The sequence below is a fragment of the Dermochelys coriacea genome, chromosome 3 (genome assembly GCF_009764565.3).
Source record: "Dermochelys coriacea isolate rDerCor1 chromosome 3, rDerCor1.pri.v4, whole genome shotgun sequence".
NCBI classification, from domain to species: domain Eukaryota; kingdom Metazoa; phylum Chordata; order Testudines; family Dermochelyidae; genus Dermochelys; species Dermochelys coriacea.
In genome coordinates, this window is record NC_050070.1 from 98,777,882 (window position 1) to 98,795,460 (window position 17,579).

The 17,579-nt window shown below is 37.1% G+C and overlaps 1 protein-coding gene across 16 annotated transcripts in view; it reads right to left on the minus strand.

Annotated features, from left to right (window-relative positions):
* PTPRK (protein tyrosine phosphatase receptor type K) overlaps positions 1–17,579 on the minus strand; it is a 603,062-nt gene that overhangs the window by 20,812 nt on the left and 564,671 nt on the right. For 6 of the 16 annotated variants that reach the window (XM_043510923.1, XM_043510925.1, XM_043510922.1 and 3 more), the window contains 9 exons: positions 13,856–14,016; positions 11,365–11,400; positions 9,891–9,902; positions 8,248–8,432; positions 6,597–6,684; positions 5,234–5,310; positions 5,020–5,037; positions 1,852–1,888; positions 239–336 (listed from right to left, as the gene is read on the minus strand). In XM_043510923.1, coding sequence (XP_043366858.1) covers positions 239–336; positions 1,852–1,888; positions 5,020–5,037; positions 5,234–5,310; positions 6,597–6,684; positions 8,248–8,432; positions 9,891–9,902; positions 11,365–11,400; positions 13,856–14,016 — 712 coding nt within the window. Of the gene's footprint in view, positions 1–238; positions 337–1,851; positions 1,889–5,019; positions 5,038–5,233; positions 5,311–6,596; positions 6,685–8,247; positions 8,433–9,890; positions 9,903–11,364; positions 11,401–13,855; positions 14,026–17,579 lie in introns of all 16 variants that reach the window. The other 10 variants (XM_038395504.2, XM_043510931.1, XM_038395501.2 and 7 more) reach the window with 4 other exon arrangements.

The following is a 17,579-nucleotide window of genomic DNA, read 5'->3' on the forward strand; positions in this document are numbered from 1 at the left end:
ATTGAAAAAACATGGCAACAGTCTTGTTCGTTAAGTTTTTTCTTTATAAAGCAGCCATATTATATACTACTACTTCAAGTTGCAAGGACATATGAACTCAGAAAAATACTTTATCTCCTTCACCCCCAGAGTTAAGGGTGTCTTTCAAAAGACTTTTCTGTATTTTCTTCAACAATAATAAACAGCAATTTGAGAGGCTATCCTTAAGATATAACATTTTAAAAATAAAATTCCTTACCCGTCCAACTTCAACTAAATTTGTAACCATCACAACACAAGCTGACTGTTCCTGCCATATCATTCTCCAGAAATCGTACACTGTTTCATGGACTGGACCTGGAAAAAAAAAATTTAACACTATGTAATAAAACTACTACCCAACTGAACACTAAAATCAAAATCTTTTAGCATAGGCATTTGATATGCAGAAAATTATTTGCTCAGATATGAAAGGCTCTAATAATCCCTACAGAATTGCAGCATTATATTGATGAGAGTTGTTAAACCATAATGTTATTCATAATCGGGGCAGAAGCATCTCAATTTAACCAAATTACCACTTGAAAGATATTAAAGTGTAAGTGCTCATACACTGTAGTAGCTACTCAGACAGTACAATAGAAGCCATATGTGGATATAATTTTTTAGTTTTGTTTTAACACTTGTTAATTAACATGGCTGTAAATTCTAGTGTCAACACTACACAAACATTTGATTGAGGACACAAACATTTGCTTCTACTTATGTTTGATCATATGCTGTAGCCTAGATCTAAATATAATAGGCAACAAATGTTTGTGTCCTATATGGACAAGAATTTACAACTGTATTAATTAATGTGTTAAAACACAACTAAATGTTCGGGTGCAAACATAATTGATAAAGGAAGGCAGGCATATATAGATTCCATTAGAGCCCAAAGAAAAGGACTTTGGACTAATATATGATAAAAACTTATGGGCCAAATTTTTAAACAGGTTTTCATTTAGTCTCTAATTTTGCAGACACAATCAACTACAAGTAAAAATTAGATTTAGACATCTAATTACTTGATTTGTGACCATAATTGGGTAGCTACATGACAAAAGCGTATTATTTATGCCTGCAATTGATTGCAGGTGCATAATTAGAGACAGTTTTTAAAATGTGGCCCTATATTAGGAAATAGAAACAATTTAGTCAAACCTGTTTACTTGTCTACAACTTGCATAGCTTCACCTGAGGTGCGAAGTGATTGATTTATATAGAAAATGGAAGCCTCCTCCTCTCCTGTCCTTTTCCTTCCAGAATGTTGAATTTGGAAGACTTTCCTCACTTCTCTCTGTTAAGAGTCTCACTGGTCAAAGCTCCCTGGGAGAAACTGCCCATCTTTGGTCTCAGCTTGTCCAAAAACTGCTACAATGGTGGTAACTACATCATTATTTACCCCAGCAATATTGGTCTTGGACCAATACCACACAGCTGCGTAACATATAGTACTATGAGAAGACAAACACCTGAGATAGGCTGAAATTTTCCTCTTCTTTCAGCCCACGTGCCCTTCCCCCACTACCCTCAAAATTGCAAATGACTGTAGGAACTATTGATTAGACTCATATGGGGAAACAATACGAGGAGGAGGAGTTGCTCAATATTTAGTACAACCAATTAATCCAAGTTTTAATTTATGCATGCTCCATGTCGGCAAATTATATTAAATTGCTGCAGCATAGAAGGATAAACAGTGGCTGCTGCAAACTATACACTACATACCAAATCTGGTTCCATTTTTAAATCCTAGGTTTAAGGGCAGAGTCCACTGATTGTTATGGAGCAGGTTTGCTGGGTGACAGTGCTCTGGAAGATTCTTACCTTGGGTTGCAATGTAGTGACTTGGTCTTTGATAGCCCTAAAACAGAAGAAGAAGTTGGTTTCTGTACTTTAATACCAACCAGAGCAAGCTAGGGAGGGGGAAATGAAGACATAATGAACTGTAATACAGCTTAGCTATAGAAAACCTTTTCAGAACAGACTAGTAGCTAAGAACTGTGTATAGGTCAGGGGTGGCTTCGTCAGCCCAGGCAAGTGAGGCACAGCCTAATCAAGAATTCCCAAAAGGTACAAAACACATTTTGCATATTCTTTTTTAAAAAATTGATAAATATATACAGATTTAAGGACAAATTATGATTTGATTTAAATGGCACAACTCTCTCTCGCTCCAGTGGCAGAATGCAATACCAGAAAGTTTGAGGGACATAGTGCTGTTCAAATCTTGGTATAGCTAATTGTGCCTCAGGAAGCCACCTTGTTATCATGGCAATTTACCATGCCCATGAGTCACTTTTTAAAGGCGTTGCTATGGTAACCACTGCTTGGAGAGGCCAGGGAAGGATTGTAGCAGTTAAGCCCAGGAAGCAAGGAGTTTGCAGGGGACAGGCCCTCTGGCTTCTTGCACACACATAGACCTCACCCCCCTGGCCTCTTCCCACACAAGGCGAGCTCCCAGTGCGTGTGAGAAGCCGCTGCAGAGCCCTATAGCCTACCTAATGTTCTGCCACCCCATGCAAGCTGGGTAGCAGCGGCAGCGGTGGCAGGTATAGCTCCCAAATCTGCCTGCTGTTTCTTCACTATAAATAAGAGAAACTTTATTTCTACCCTGGGGTAGAAATAACTATTTTGTGATTTGTGCTTCACCTGTCAAAAAAGTCAGGAGCCGCCACTGAATAGCTCATAACAAACTGATCTATTAAATCTGAAAAGGTTCAAATGATAACCAATAAAATGGAAAGGTTAACATCGGATCTGAGCATACTTGTACTGTAACAGTAAAAATTAGTTTAATCAGGTCACTGGGGTTATTAATTAGTCTTTTTTTTGACACCCCCTTTCTCTGTTCAGTGCATTGGGTGTCTTATTTTAAATTTAGTGAAAATGGGCTTTGCCTTCACATTACCAAAAGTGGTAGTCCTTGTTGCCATAAGCAATTAAACGAATATAGACTTCTTATTTTCTTATAAAAATCATTTTAATTACAAATGCACAAAAATATCTATTAGAGCCATATATAATAACAACAGAACATTCCAATGTTAGAGCTGGACAATGTGTGTGTGCGTAGAATCAATGCCCTGCTGCATTTGGGTACAAAAGAATGTTTTGCAAAATATTTTCATTATTATATAGAGTGTGTGTATGTGTATTATATCGTACATGATACACACGCATGTATATACACACACACATATACAAAACCAAACCTGTACAACTGAACCTTTCCAGCTAGCTGGCTAAGTTCCATTGCTTGCTGTTCTGCACATCATCATCATCAACTGTCAGTTATTAGCATGTGAACTGCAAGATGAATGGATCCTATACTAAATTAACTCACCAAAAACTTATTCAGGTTGATGCTAGTAATAAGGTAGAAAGATCAGAGCTGTAGAAAGGAACTAAATTTAGTAGTACTAGTATGAGAGGAAGTGATACAAGTGATATCATTCTGTGAGAATGTGAGAGAAATAACCCCAGCTATTTGCTGTGTTGTAGTCTTACTCAGCCAACAGGGTCAAACACTCAGAGGAATCATGGATCTTTAGACTACTTGTATCCCCTTGTTGCCACTAAACTGACAGATTTCCACATATCCATGCAATTCAAACCCTCTTTCTGAGAGCTGTTTAATCATCCTAGCCAATGATTGATTACCTTCCTCTGCAGCTCATAAAAATCCTTCTGAACAGCATTTTATTTGTGTCTTTAGAATGGACCGGATTACTCAAGTATTCTTAAAAAACACCCCAGAAAGAACAATCCAATCCCCCATGAGGTTTTAATACCCAGCCCTAACTTCAAATTACACAAGGTTAACACAGTGTTACACTCTCTTTATACACAGTGTTTTCAGGAACAAGAAAGAAATATTTTCAGCAAAGAGCCAATGTAAGTTTGTGGTCTTCCTCCTTGGTTCTGATGAGATGGTGCTTTTGTCTAGATGGGATAACAGTACCCCTGAGAAATGGGATTTATCACAAACCAAGGGAAACATTTTGTGGAAGGCCTTTGCTACTGTGATGTGTAGGACCAGATATATTTCAAAAGAGATAAGAAATTCAGTGCTATATATGTAGCAGAAACTTTATATCCTAGAGAGTCTTAAGTTTTACAAACCATCATTGAAAGGGAAAAGAGTTAGTGTGGTGCCACATATAAAAGAAATTGAGAAAAAAACAGCCTTTAAAACACACCCAGTAAATACTCTGGGTCATATTATTTTTACAGGTCTTTCATTCATCCAAATTATTTATTCTCCCACCCTCTTTTTTCCTCAAGGTTTCGGTTAAATATGGTTATATTTTCTTGACCAATACACATGGCAGAGATCTCTCAAGATTCCTGTTCCTTTGAACTCCTGACAAAATGTGGAAATTCAAATTTGAAAAAAGATCTACAGTAGAAATCAAGAAACTTGCACTACATTTCTAAAATTATATAAATATATATATGTTTGTGTATATACTGTATAATATCCAATTGGCACCTCAAGATCAAATATTAATTACATATTCCGCTTGATGACGGTTGCCCTTAAGAAAATAAATAAGGATATCCTCCCCAACTCCTTTCCAAGCCATGTATTAGAAACACCTCTTCGATAGACTTTCAGAACCATTACTTTACAGCATACTATCCAGCTTCTCACATAAAAATGGGAGGGGAAAATAAATGCTAGTAACCAAAACCATCCAAAATAAAATATAAATAAACAGCAAATTTTCTTAAAGAGGGAAGTTTTTCTAGTTTATGTAACAATATCTAGAACTATGTTAACTGTCTAAGCGATCTCTTTAACACAGGTACATACATAAAGTATTTACACAAAAGAAAATGGAAAAAAAAGAACAGATATTACATGAGGTAAATTAAATGAAGCATGCATTGATATCTAGTAATAAAAACAGAAAAGTAAAGTAATTAAGAACAATGTCTATAGCAAATATTTACAATAGGATGCTGTTATTCACATATAGTGGTACTTACATCCCTGTACAGCCAAATCTACAGCCCAAACCAAAGTCAGATGTGAAAGAAAGCACAACAATGTCAGTGAGTACTGGGACGTAGAGCAAGGAAAGTGTACATTTTGTTCTTAATTAAAAAAAAAGCTTTCAATAAATTTGTAGGCACAACGTGCAGAAAGTTTCACACACAGAAGCTGGCAAGGTGAAAGGCAGAAATCCATGCAACCACTTACATCTATATAGTTGGCATTAATGTAATCTGAAGAAGGATCATCCTCAACAGGTTGCAAAATCACTCTGGAGTGGTCATCTGTAAATTTAATATAAGACAAAAAACAAAAATAGGTAATAGGAGTTCCTTCAAACCTGGCTTGAATATAAATGTGAAATAAATGGCAGGCAACTGTAAATTACAATGATCTAGTGGACTGGAAAGGTTTCTGAGGAAACTACTAGTGCTTGATAATTTAAAATCTTTAAATCAGAGGGATTACCTTATAGTTATACAGAGAGGGGTCTTTTGTCAGAGGGTCTGAAAGCATTTCACAACAGTTAATAAGTTTCATTAACCCTGTGTAGTCAGTAGCTATCACAATGCTACATAAGGTAACTAGAGACAAAGAATCTATGTGATTTGCTCCAAGTCACAAAACAAGTTAGTGGCAGAGATGGTAAACTAGAAACCCTAAAAGTTCCGACTATGAATCCTTTGCTCCCACCGTCATGTAACTTCATATATAGCGCCTTAAAAAACTGCAATGTGCATATTAGCAACATGCTTTCAATCATTTAAATGTGATGAGTGGCATTATTATTGCATACACAACTCCCATATAAAATGATAATCAAATATATTTAGCCTGTGTTTGAATCTAAGACCTGGTCTACACCCCTTAGTGGCATAGTTAAACTGACCTAACTCCCAGGGTTGAGAGCACTAGGTGGACAGAGGAATTATACTGTTGAGCTAGCTACAGCTTCTCAAGGAGGTGGATTACTTACACCAAGAGAATCTCTTCCGTTGGAGTGCGTAATGTGTACACTGAAGCGCTATAGTGGCACAGCTGTGCCACTGTAGCATTTTAAGTATAGACATATTCTAAGCTATCAAAAGCATTATGCCTAAGGATTTGAGAGAGTCAGGACTACCTGCTCCTAGCCATCTAACACAACTATGTTACAATACTGGGGTTCAGACACAATGGCTACAAGCAACAACAACAACAAAAGAGCCTGTGGACAGTCTGATATACTTTAACCTGGAATACAATTATAGTTTTACAAAACTACAATTAATGTAACATTCAAAGGGATTTTGTTACTCTGTCACTCTCACATGTTTAATCTCCACATGCATTTTATGTACAAACATAAAATTAAACACACATCAGCCCTGAAGGGAAAGAATCTTTAACAATGGCACAAATTCTGAAGATACTGTATTTCTGCACTGATCAATAATGAGCATTTGATTTTATAAGCAGATGTGCCACTGCATTTTTTATTTTTACTTTAAAAAGCTGTTCAATAAATACAGAAGTACATGACAATATCAGCAGAGTCAAACACCTGACTGCAAGCCATCTAGGAACTTACATGCTATAATGTTTCCATATCGGTTCTTTGTTCTGTTTTGATCCTTTTTAGCGACATCCCAAGATGCTGACTGTCCCTCAAAGAAACTCTATTAAAAATATATATATATAAAATCTATGTAAATTTTGAAAACAACATTGCTAAAGACATCTTTTTTAGGATAGCATGATTATATCCTGACAGTTCTCTATCATGAAAGAATCTCAGCTTTAATTATCTGATCTGTCACCCACTAGCTTCCTTGATAGCAGAAGTAGAAATGTAACTATAGGAAGAGGGAAAGTCTCTCTCTCAGCAATCCCTATAGGCTAATGAATCAGTCACTGACTGATTTCCAAAGGGATTTCAAACCCAGTCCTCCTGGCCCAAAATAGATGGAGGTATGATGGAGGTTTCATGAAGAGCTAGAAATGGACAGGCAAGTGCTCAGTGGTCTTCACAAGGTGGGGAGGAAGGAAAAGAAGAGGAAATCTAGATTAAATATACACAGACTGTCCCTCCCCCCTCTTATAATGTACCACAATATATTCAGACACCTACTACCTGTTCCATAATTTTTCTTAGAGTGGAGCAGGCATTACTCTTGAATACAGCAATCATGAAGACTTCTCCTAAAACTCTTGCGGTTTGTGCTCTTATTTTAAAGCTAAAACTTTAAAACTACTAGCAAAACATTTTCAAACTCCTCTCCATATTGTGAAGGGTGTAAAATAAAGGTTGCTATCTCAGCAATGGCAGATGAGACTTTTTTCTGTGTTTTTTTTTTCATCACCCACAACTTGTATTCCATGCTTGTATCTAATTGCTGAAGGCATGTGCCACTATAGCTTCCTTTCTGGGTGTTGTTCTGCCCCTACCTGGGAGATCGGCCACAGAAACAGAACAGTCACTATGGAAACAAACTTAAAAGCACATTCTCCATCATAGGCCCAGGTTAGGGCAAGGAGGGATTAAGTAGGAGGCCATCCATCTGAAGTAGAAATCAGGGACTAAACTAGTCACTGCTCTTTGTGCACTCTGGAAGCAAAGCCCTAAAACGAAGCACGGTATAAGAAAACACTGACAAAGGGGAAAATGTGTGTAAGTGAAGAGGGGAAATGGCAGGGGTATGATGAAAACACCTATGCATCCGCATTAAGTCTAGTTTTCCTCTTAAATCCGTAAGTAGGTGGAGGGCTCTAAATTTAATCAGCACACTTTACCAAGCAAGTGGAAACCGTTACATCTTTTAAAATATAGTTGTAATTGTATACAAACTGGACTGTAACACTTTACTGGTTGTACTGTTTTTGACATTCTAACCTCACAGAATCATCCCAGAGAATCCAAAGCCAGCGGTGGAAGAGAGTTATCTGTCCATCTGTACCTACCCTCCACCACTAGTGCTGGATTTTTCACTGTTGGACATTTCTAGTTCTTTGTCCAGACTACTGTCATTTGGAATGTCTCAAGTAATGGAACTCCTCTCCTTACCTAATATAAAGTATTATATTAGGTATCCCTCTGGGATTATCCCACTACCTAATATATCTCTCTGTCAAATTTTGTTTCACTCCATTACGATTAGTTTAACCCCTCTGCAACCAAGATACTGTACTCACAAAGGGTTTTTCGGATAGAGTAATTCATGAATAAATCACTGAAGTTCTACCTCATATTCCTCTTTAAAACCATAGCTATCAGATGTCTTCATGAGGTTAATATGTTGTAGCAAATCAGCTACTCTGATGGCCGGATGCAGCTGTCCAGTCTGGTAAGGGGACTCTGTTCCTTCACAAAGGTAGCGAGGGACATCCAGCAGGCGACTGGACTCGGCTGTTGCACTGTGATTCTCATCTGTGGTTACAAAACCCGGAGAAGTAAGTAACATTTATTCTAACACTAGTGTATACACTTAAAATGAATCAATTACCGTAGAATGTTCAATCTATTATTGAAATAGAGACTTACAGTTTCTCATCACTTCACCTTCCCCCAAAATTCCTGAGTGTGCAAGCTAGCACCTACCACATTCTGGGTATTACGTAAATAAATTTATTTATTTGATTGCAAACACACTGAAAAGATTGAGATTCTCTTTCCCGTAGAACAGAAGGTCTAATGGCACTTCACTAAAAAGCTACAAAGCTAGTTTTTAATAGTCACTTTTTAGAAAACTTTATTTTCTCACTGTTATCCAACACGTAAACTTTTTTGAAACAAGCTTCTGTAATAAAGACAACAAAACTATGAAATAAGCAACATGAGGATAGCTCTTCAGTGCTCCCAGCTCACGATGGTTCTACATCCAGAATCGTGAGTTCAGATCCCAGTTTAAAAAACAAACAAAAAAAACCCCACCAAACATTGTAGATTACAGATATACCACTTGTTATTAAAAAATCTTCATATTAGGGTTCAGCCTACATAATCCATTTGGGATGAAAAACCAACACATACAGAAGTGTTTATCTATCATTGTGCCACCTATCCTTCAGCTGAACAGCTCGAGTTGTCAAGTGTCCTGATTTTAGCTGAACACACTCCATTTTATGTAAAGAAAGAAATACTATTTGTAAAATTAATATGTAATATGTAACAACCCTCTCCTCCTGAAGGATTCCAAAAACACTACTCAAACCTAAACTGATGTATAAACTCCATAAAGGGATCACTTCTTACATTACTGACAAGGATTCAACGTCTTTTGTTAAATGCTAATAGCAAGCAGCAATTCTATTGACTGTTTAGCACAGGAAGTAAAGGTGAATGACACTTTCAAAATTCCAATTAAAACTACAGGTAGTATTTAGGACGATAGACTGTAATACAAAAACCAGATTTTGGATACTTGGCCACTCGAAGTATGTTGCTGCTGTTTTCACGTTTTCTTAGGCAAAAGTTGATTTATTATTCTAAGTCATTCCATAAGAGATCCAACACCCATACATACTACTTTGCAATCAATCCACTCTTGTCCTTTCCAAAGAACCAAGCAGAAAGCCCTAGAAATGTAGCCAGTATTTCAAGGTCTGGACAGGGAGCCCTGCATTTAAAAATTCTCTACAATTCTGCCAAAGGTGCACAAAACTTGAATGCTATATCAAGTGCAATCTTAAAATAAGTAACCTTGCTCCATAAGCTGTTACACAAGAGTTGCTAATTTCAATACATTTATGCCTCATTAAACCACCTAATAGCATGAGTGACATGTACCAGTCACTTTTAACCGTGTATTATACATATTAAACCATATACATTTCAAACATTCTCTCGATGTGCAGTTCTCTTGATGTGCAGTTCCACTATACTTACCAGTAATAGGCACTTTAACCCATTGAAGCAGCAAAAAACAAAGCGTGAACAAGAACATAAGAAATTTATTTGAAGTCTGTATTAGATTAGAAAACAACTAAATGATAAATAGCATTAAAAGTTATGAGGCTTTATAATATTTCAAATAGTTTCTAAAATATAAGGGCTATATCACGCCATCAATTTTTAAGTAGAGCTCCCCACTGAATCCAATGGAATGGTATGGATCTAAGAAAACCAAAATTATCAGAGTAACTTACTACTAGATAATGTATGTAGAATGGAATGAGACACTAACATGCTGAAAATGAACTAAAAAAATCATTCAAATGTCTAGTACCACTACAACCTAAGACAACCTTTAACTAAAATAAGACTTATTATTATAGTTCTGGTCATATGAAAAATGGCTCATCTGTGAAAAACAAATGAAAAGTATGCCGAGATGTGAATATATACAGAAATTATTAAATTCTCCTTCAATTAACCCCTACTGCTTGCTCTTCACAGTTATATGTCACAGTATAGTTTCAACAGATTTACCATTGGCTATCAAGAAATTTGTTTCACCTAGATGAATTAGTAGTTTCAGTAGTTCTAATGTCATTGCAAATATAGTTGGACGTGGCCTACATGAATAGTAAAAGCCTGAGATAATGCATATTGGAAAAAAGTCTCCCAAAGAAACAAATTAGGGAAAGTTCAATTTTTAAATACCACCCAATCAGTAAGTCTAGTTTTGTTGACTTTTTAGTATTAAAGCAGCCATGGTAACTGACTGAACTCTAATATCATTCATTAGATTATATCAAGTCAGAAAACAGGATACAAATTTCATTTTTCCACTGCATTTTAAAAACCATTTTCTAAAAAACAAAGTTCTTCAATATTGTTTGTAAAGCCAAAAATAGAATAAAATAAAATAAAAAAATAAAACAAAACCTCTTCAATTTTTGAAACAATTCCAAAGTCATTACTGCCTATCACTCAGGGGCATTTGAAAACTGTAATTACATAAAGGGTGGAAAGCATAAATCAAAATTTTATTAATCTTTCTTGCATATTAGATATTTAATCTCCTCCTTCTCCCCATTCTTTAGTTAGAAAATAGAGCTTGGAGTGCTATCTAATCATAATACAGGTTTTTGTTTTGTTCCCCCCCACCCCTCCAGGTTCTAGCCTCACAGATCAGTTAATCTGGATTAGTCCTAGTGCCATGAAGAATTATTAAATGCAAGAATTAAAGAATGCGCTCTCTCTCTCTCTTTTTATTGACACTTATTTCAACTTTAACTGAGCTGATAAACTGAGTATAGAGTTGAATACACCCGCATTGTCTGATAATAGCTTAGCTATCTATTATCTAAAACAAGTAGCTTCAATACTGCACACAATATATTTGTTGACAGAGCTATAAACCATGCAAGGAGATGAAATCCATGCAGGAACAGAGGATGAAGGACTAAGTCCTCACCTAACACAGCAGTCGGCACAAGTGGATCATTGGGCACTGCAGGAAAACAAAGCTCATGAAGAAATACATTACCCTCAATTAGTGTATTTTTAAGAAGAAAAACAACATGATAAATGCACAGTGAAACTCCCATTAATTTGGTTACAGAAAATAGAGAATGTATACTTCCAATTTACTGGACATCATGCATAACAGAGGGGAAAGGGTATGTGCAGTATATTTATATTAACAGCTAAGACAAACTAAACTTCAGCTGCATTAAATTAGGCGATGATGTTCCTAAGTATAAGGATACAAGCAGAAGAGATTTTTATTTGCAGTGAAGTCCAATAAGATATCATATGCATTTAACTCAATAAGCTTTTATTCTTGGAAGAGACACGGTCCGTCACTAGTCTTCATTAGCAGTGATGTAATAATTAACTTTTATAGAACTATGCCTTTCCTTTTTAACCCAACCCATCCCTTAATATGCAACATTTACCCAAATACCCCAATTCCAATAACAAAGGGTATTCCTTAAAATCTTTCCAATTATCTCAGAAAACTAAATAAATATTTGCAGTTTATAGCCTCATTATTTGTAGTACTCAAGGTATTTCCCGTAGTAAGTACAGGGAAAAACAAGGAAATGCTGCACAAACTGACATAACCATGCCTAGGTTAAAACTGGCAGAATTTTACCGGCCATAATTAGAGCTGTTGGGAGAAATGTACTCCATTTATGGAGGATTTTGATATTTCAAAATCTGACTTTGTTCTGATTTGGAACAAGAACAAAAAAATTCAAAATTTTCTGTAAAATGGAATAAAATCAGAGCCACAGGGCAATCTGCCTGGTTGTCTTCTCCAAAGCTGCAGACCCTGGAAGCCTGTGAGTCAGCATTCCCAGAGCTTCCAGACTGGCTGTTGAGGAGCTGGGTGAGAGAGCTGGCAGGAAACCAGGCAGGTGGCCAAAGGAGCCCTACCTCATTTCTTGTTTAGATTCTGACAAATTAGCAGTCGCTGGCAAAATTCTGACCAACTCTAGCCACAATTGTACACAGCCACTAATATAGTATCTTAACTCTATACAGAAGTGGCAAGCTAGGTTGGTATTAAACTGGATAGGAGATAGTTAAAGAATGTCATCTCCACAGCATATTGAGCTGTACTGATCTGAACAGTGAGAGCTAAGGTTACCCCCAAATTTTGTTTCCTATATCACAATATAACACACTGCTGCCGAATCACCAAGAGAGTTTCTGCTTAGACTTCTAACTGCCTCCAAGTGCAGAAAAGTTAAAAACTAATTTTTGACATTATCACCTACATTTTAAATTTTCTCCAACAGTATTAAGGAGCAATAATGCAAGCGATCAAAGTTCACTGTTATAATTACTACTCAGTTCTGAAATGAATCATGAAGTATTTGCCAGTACTGATATAGACCGTGATTCAGGAAAGCACTTAATCACATGCTTAACATTGACTTAAATGCCTTCCTGAGTCATGACCTTGGAAGTACTATAGTAAGGGAGTCCTCAGAACTACACATTTCAGTAATAACCCTTCCTGTCTTCAAAGAAATATAAGTATGTAGCAAACCTCCAAGTATGCCAGCAAACATGCATTTTACAAAAGGAAGGGAAGTTGAATTATTGTTCCCTGTTGCAAGCTCCTCACCTCCAAAAGGGAGAAACTTATTTGGAGCTCTTGTTTAAAAAAAAAAAAAAAAAAGAAAAGCTAATTGATTATGGTTACAGACATTGTGCAAAATACACATTATTTAATATTTTGGTATACAATGCCCTTGCCTGGGAAAAGAATATTTTGGAATGCAATTTAAAAAGGTACTCTAAAAAACACAGAATTGACTCTAGAAGGTGTACTAATTAGTACTAAATATAACTGGCTGCAAGTATATCAAACATGACATACTCCTATGAGAAAAATACTCCCAACCCATTATACATAAGCATTCCTTTCTAAACACTTTTATTTCTCTTATTTCCCACTGAAATCTACATTTGTAGATTGGTCCTATATGCCAGTGGTTCTCAACCTTTCCAGAATACTGTACCCCTTTCAGGAGTCGGATTTGTCTTATGTAGCCCAACTTTCAGAATACTTAAAAACTACTTGCTTACAAAATCAGACAAAAATACAAAAGTGTCACAGCACACCATTACTGAAAATTTGCTTGCTTTCTCATTTTTACCATGGAATATAAATATTGTACTTGCATTTCAGTGTACAGTATATAGAACAGTATAAACGAGTCATTGTCTGTATGAAATTTCAGTTTGCACTGATTTAACCAGTGCTTTTTATGTAGCCTATTGTAAAAGTAGGTAAATATTGAGATGAGCTGATGTATCCCTGGAAGACCTCCACATACTCCTGGTTGAGAACCAATGCTATATGCAACAATCCAGAAAAGCACACTAGCCTGCCTTTCCTATTCCCTTATAGCCAACCAGTCAATAGGATCTAGCACTGTTATACTTACATCTGGGGCTGAAGTTATGAGAGTCCATAAATGTGATTGAGAGGGGATCCTCTGCATGAAGGGTGCTCTGATCAGCATAACTCCTATCCATCGCGTTCACCATGTGTGTCATTTCTTGTCTGGTGTTCCCCATGGCATCCTTGCGTTTCTTAGCAAGTTTGCTGCCCAGCCAAGAAAAAACAACAACCCAAAACACCTTAATATTTGATGAAACTTTAACACCTGCAATAGTAATTAATGGTGCATGTGAGTGAGGCTTGGTGGCAACAAGCACTGGCCAATGATCCCAATAAGCATAGCTGCACTTATATTTCCTGCTATATGAGAGAAAGAGAGAATATAATATTTATGCTGCATAAATACTTTAATATGCACATTCTTATTTCCCTACCTAGTGATATTAATTTTTTCTAGAGTGTAATTATACTTATATAAACAAATTAGAGATTGTAGTTATATTTTAACTAAAATGATAAATTATCATCTGTACATGCAATTTTATCAATCATCCCCATTTAAGTCTACATTTTGATTTTATAACTGGATAATTCATTTCCCTGTTCTTCCTATTAGGGAAAAATCATTTTACCACTGAGATTACTTTATTAGCCAAGAAATCCAACACCACAACAATTATTCAATGCAGATTAATGGTTCATTTCATGTTAGGAGCTGCTCCTTCCCTTTATAGACACAATACTAAATGGTATGAGATTTCTTTATCTTCCCTGATTCTAACTTTTTTGTTCAGAAAAATCTGTATTCTATGCAATTTGAGAAAACTGGATTTTTTGAATTAGCAACCACAGATTATGAATGTATCACACACAAATGCCATAGCATCCTGAATTGTATAGCTAAAACCAAAATTTAACAGTCATTGCACCTGAATTGCACATTGAGGAAATAGTTCAAGAAATTCTCCTTCTGAATGCAGCACTGCAAGTGACTCATTGCCCTTTGAAGTCAGAGCCGATAGATTATAGTCGTCATTTTAAGACTACTATATTTAAAGTATTAAATGTTCAGGGTATTACATAAAGTGTTCTTCTGTTCTTTATGAATGATCTACATACATTTTATTATATTAAAATATTATTAAATATTCCAAATTGTTATTGTAGTAACAACTACAGCTCAAAGCAGTATGGCTAAAATAACCATTTAGCATGGTCTTCTTGGATGAACCAAAAGCACCATATAGAAAAGAGGTAATCAGCATAGCAAACACTGTATGTTGAAAATCTAATTTTTTTAAAAAGCAGTTTAATTTCATGACCTTTTTCTGTCCAAAAGCAATGTTATTACCATAGTGTTAAATGCTTTTACAATTTGCATATCTATCTTATATTTTCATGGGATAGAAGTTCTGTTAGAGCTTTCTAGTGTTGGCTGCAACATTTCAATATTCTGCAGCTACACAGGAGAGGTTGGTGAGGAAAACACTACTGTAGGTTATGTATGCCATCAGCTTGGTATGTGCTAGGATTTATGACAGACCAGAATAGGGAAGTGATATACCCTGGTGTCCAGAAATAGGAAGTGGGGTTGTCTTTTCACAAGATACTAATTCCTTTGAAGTCTGTTTCTCAGGTTTCACAAATTTAATTCAGCTTTTAAGGCCCACAAAGAAGTGTTGAAGATAGACAAGGCAAAGCAGACCTGAGAACTGGTCTCCTCATATATAATCAAGCAGGGAAGATTCTTAGATTGACCTAACTCCTTCCTCTCCTTGATATTTTCATCCTAACAATCACCAGTCTATTAAGGACATCTTGAAGGTCTTCTCAGACTATTATTCTTTAATTAAAGCCCGAGGGGTCAAAAATTTAGAATTCTGATGTCCAAAAATAAACATGTTTGCATGATTCCATTAGTGAATAATACATTTTTGGTGTCTCTTTAAAACACTTTATGATATAGGTTCTCTCCAGGCAGGCATTTTTAGAGTAATTAGCAAAGTTTGTTTATCTAATACTCCAGCTGAACAAACCTTTAAATTCATAAAAATAGAAGCCCCAGAACTGAAAATGCTCCAGATTTATTATTGCTCTCTAATTCTGTCAAAGCTTTTCTGAAACTGGCATTTCTAGTTCAGAGTCTAGTTTTCTAGTATCAAAGCCTTTCAGATATTTTCCAGACATTAAAGCTCCCATTTGGAAGGCTCCTAGCTTTGAAGGCCACCTCTGGAAAGGAACAAAGAAGGTTATTAAGTCTAATCTCTCAGCTATACTAAGCCCCTTTTTAAAGCACCACTTTGTATCAAAATTTGCTAGCTATGCTACATAAATCAGCAGCCACTGAAAAGCTTTACAATTTATTAATGTATAACAGTAGTTTACTACTAATTCTTCTGCTCTAAGTCAACTTCCTCAGAAAAGGCCCATTGTGTTCTAGCACTGCAATTTATTGACTCCTTGTAGGCCTGATGTTTTCTAAAGGCACATCCAGTCAGAGAGTTAAGCAATTTATTATGTAAGTACTTGAGACTGACAGAAGCATAAATGATCCTCATTATCTATCAAAGGATCCAAGTGCATAAATCTAAGGCAGGTGGGTGTTTCAAGGGGTGTCAAGAGGGAAAAAGTGCTCTATCATAGTATGAAACTATGCAGTTAATTATCTTTGGCTGAAGCAATTCTTATTTAACAAGGAAATTACAATTCATCACAATGAAGTAGAGAATGGCAGCGTCCATTTACAACAGCTTGTTTACCTTTTCCAGTTTATTAAAAGAAGTCAAGTAAATAACCCATTTAAACAAAAATGTAGAGGGGCATCCATAATCAGGTACTCACTGAGCACATGCTTTAGTCCAGTGGTTTTCAAACTTTTTTTTCTGGCGACCCAGTTGAAGAAAATTGTTGATGCCCGCGATCCCACGGAGCTGGGGATGAGGGGTCTGGAGTGTGGGAGGGAGCTCTGGGCTGGGGTAGGGTTATGGTGCAGGAGGGGGTCAGGGCTCTGGGTGCAGGCTCTGGGGTGGGGCGGGGATGAGGGGTTTGAGAAGCAGGAGGGGCCTCAGAGTTTGGGGGGCAGGCTCAGGGCTGGTGGTTGGGGCGTGGGGTTGGGGTGCAGACTTACCTCCGGCAGCTCCCAGTCAGTGGTGCAGCAGGGGTGCAGAAGCAGGCTTCCCACCTGTCCTGGCACTGTGGACTGTGCTGCACACCGGAAGCGGCCAGCAGCAGGTCTGGCTCCTAGGTGGAGGCGTGCAAGCGACTCCCTCCCACAGGCACCGCCCCTCCAGCTGGGAACCGACCAATGGGAGTGCGGAGCCAGTGCTTGGGGCAGGGGCAGCACGTGGAGCCCTGCGGCCCCCACGCCTAGGAGCCGGACCTGTTCTGGCCACTTCTGGGGCGCAGCACGGTGTCGAAATAGATAGGGACTAGCTTGCCTTAGCTGGGCAGCACTGCCAATGGGACTTTTAAAGGCCTGGTTGGTGTTGCTGACCAGAGCCGCCGTGACCCAGTGCCTTACATTCCGCGACCTAGTACTGAGTTATGACCCACAGTTTGAAAACCACCGCTTTAGTCCCTTTGAAATCAATGGGACTTTATGCACATCCTTAAAGTTAAGCACATGCTCAAGCACTTTGCTCAATCAATGCCTACATCATTACAGATCTTACAAAATTTCGTTTGGTCAACACGGACAAAAATGTAATTTTGCTACACAGTATAAAATAATACTTTTACTTGCGTATGCAGACTGCCCAATGAGCAAC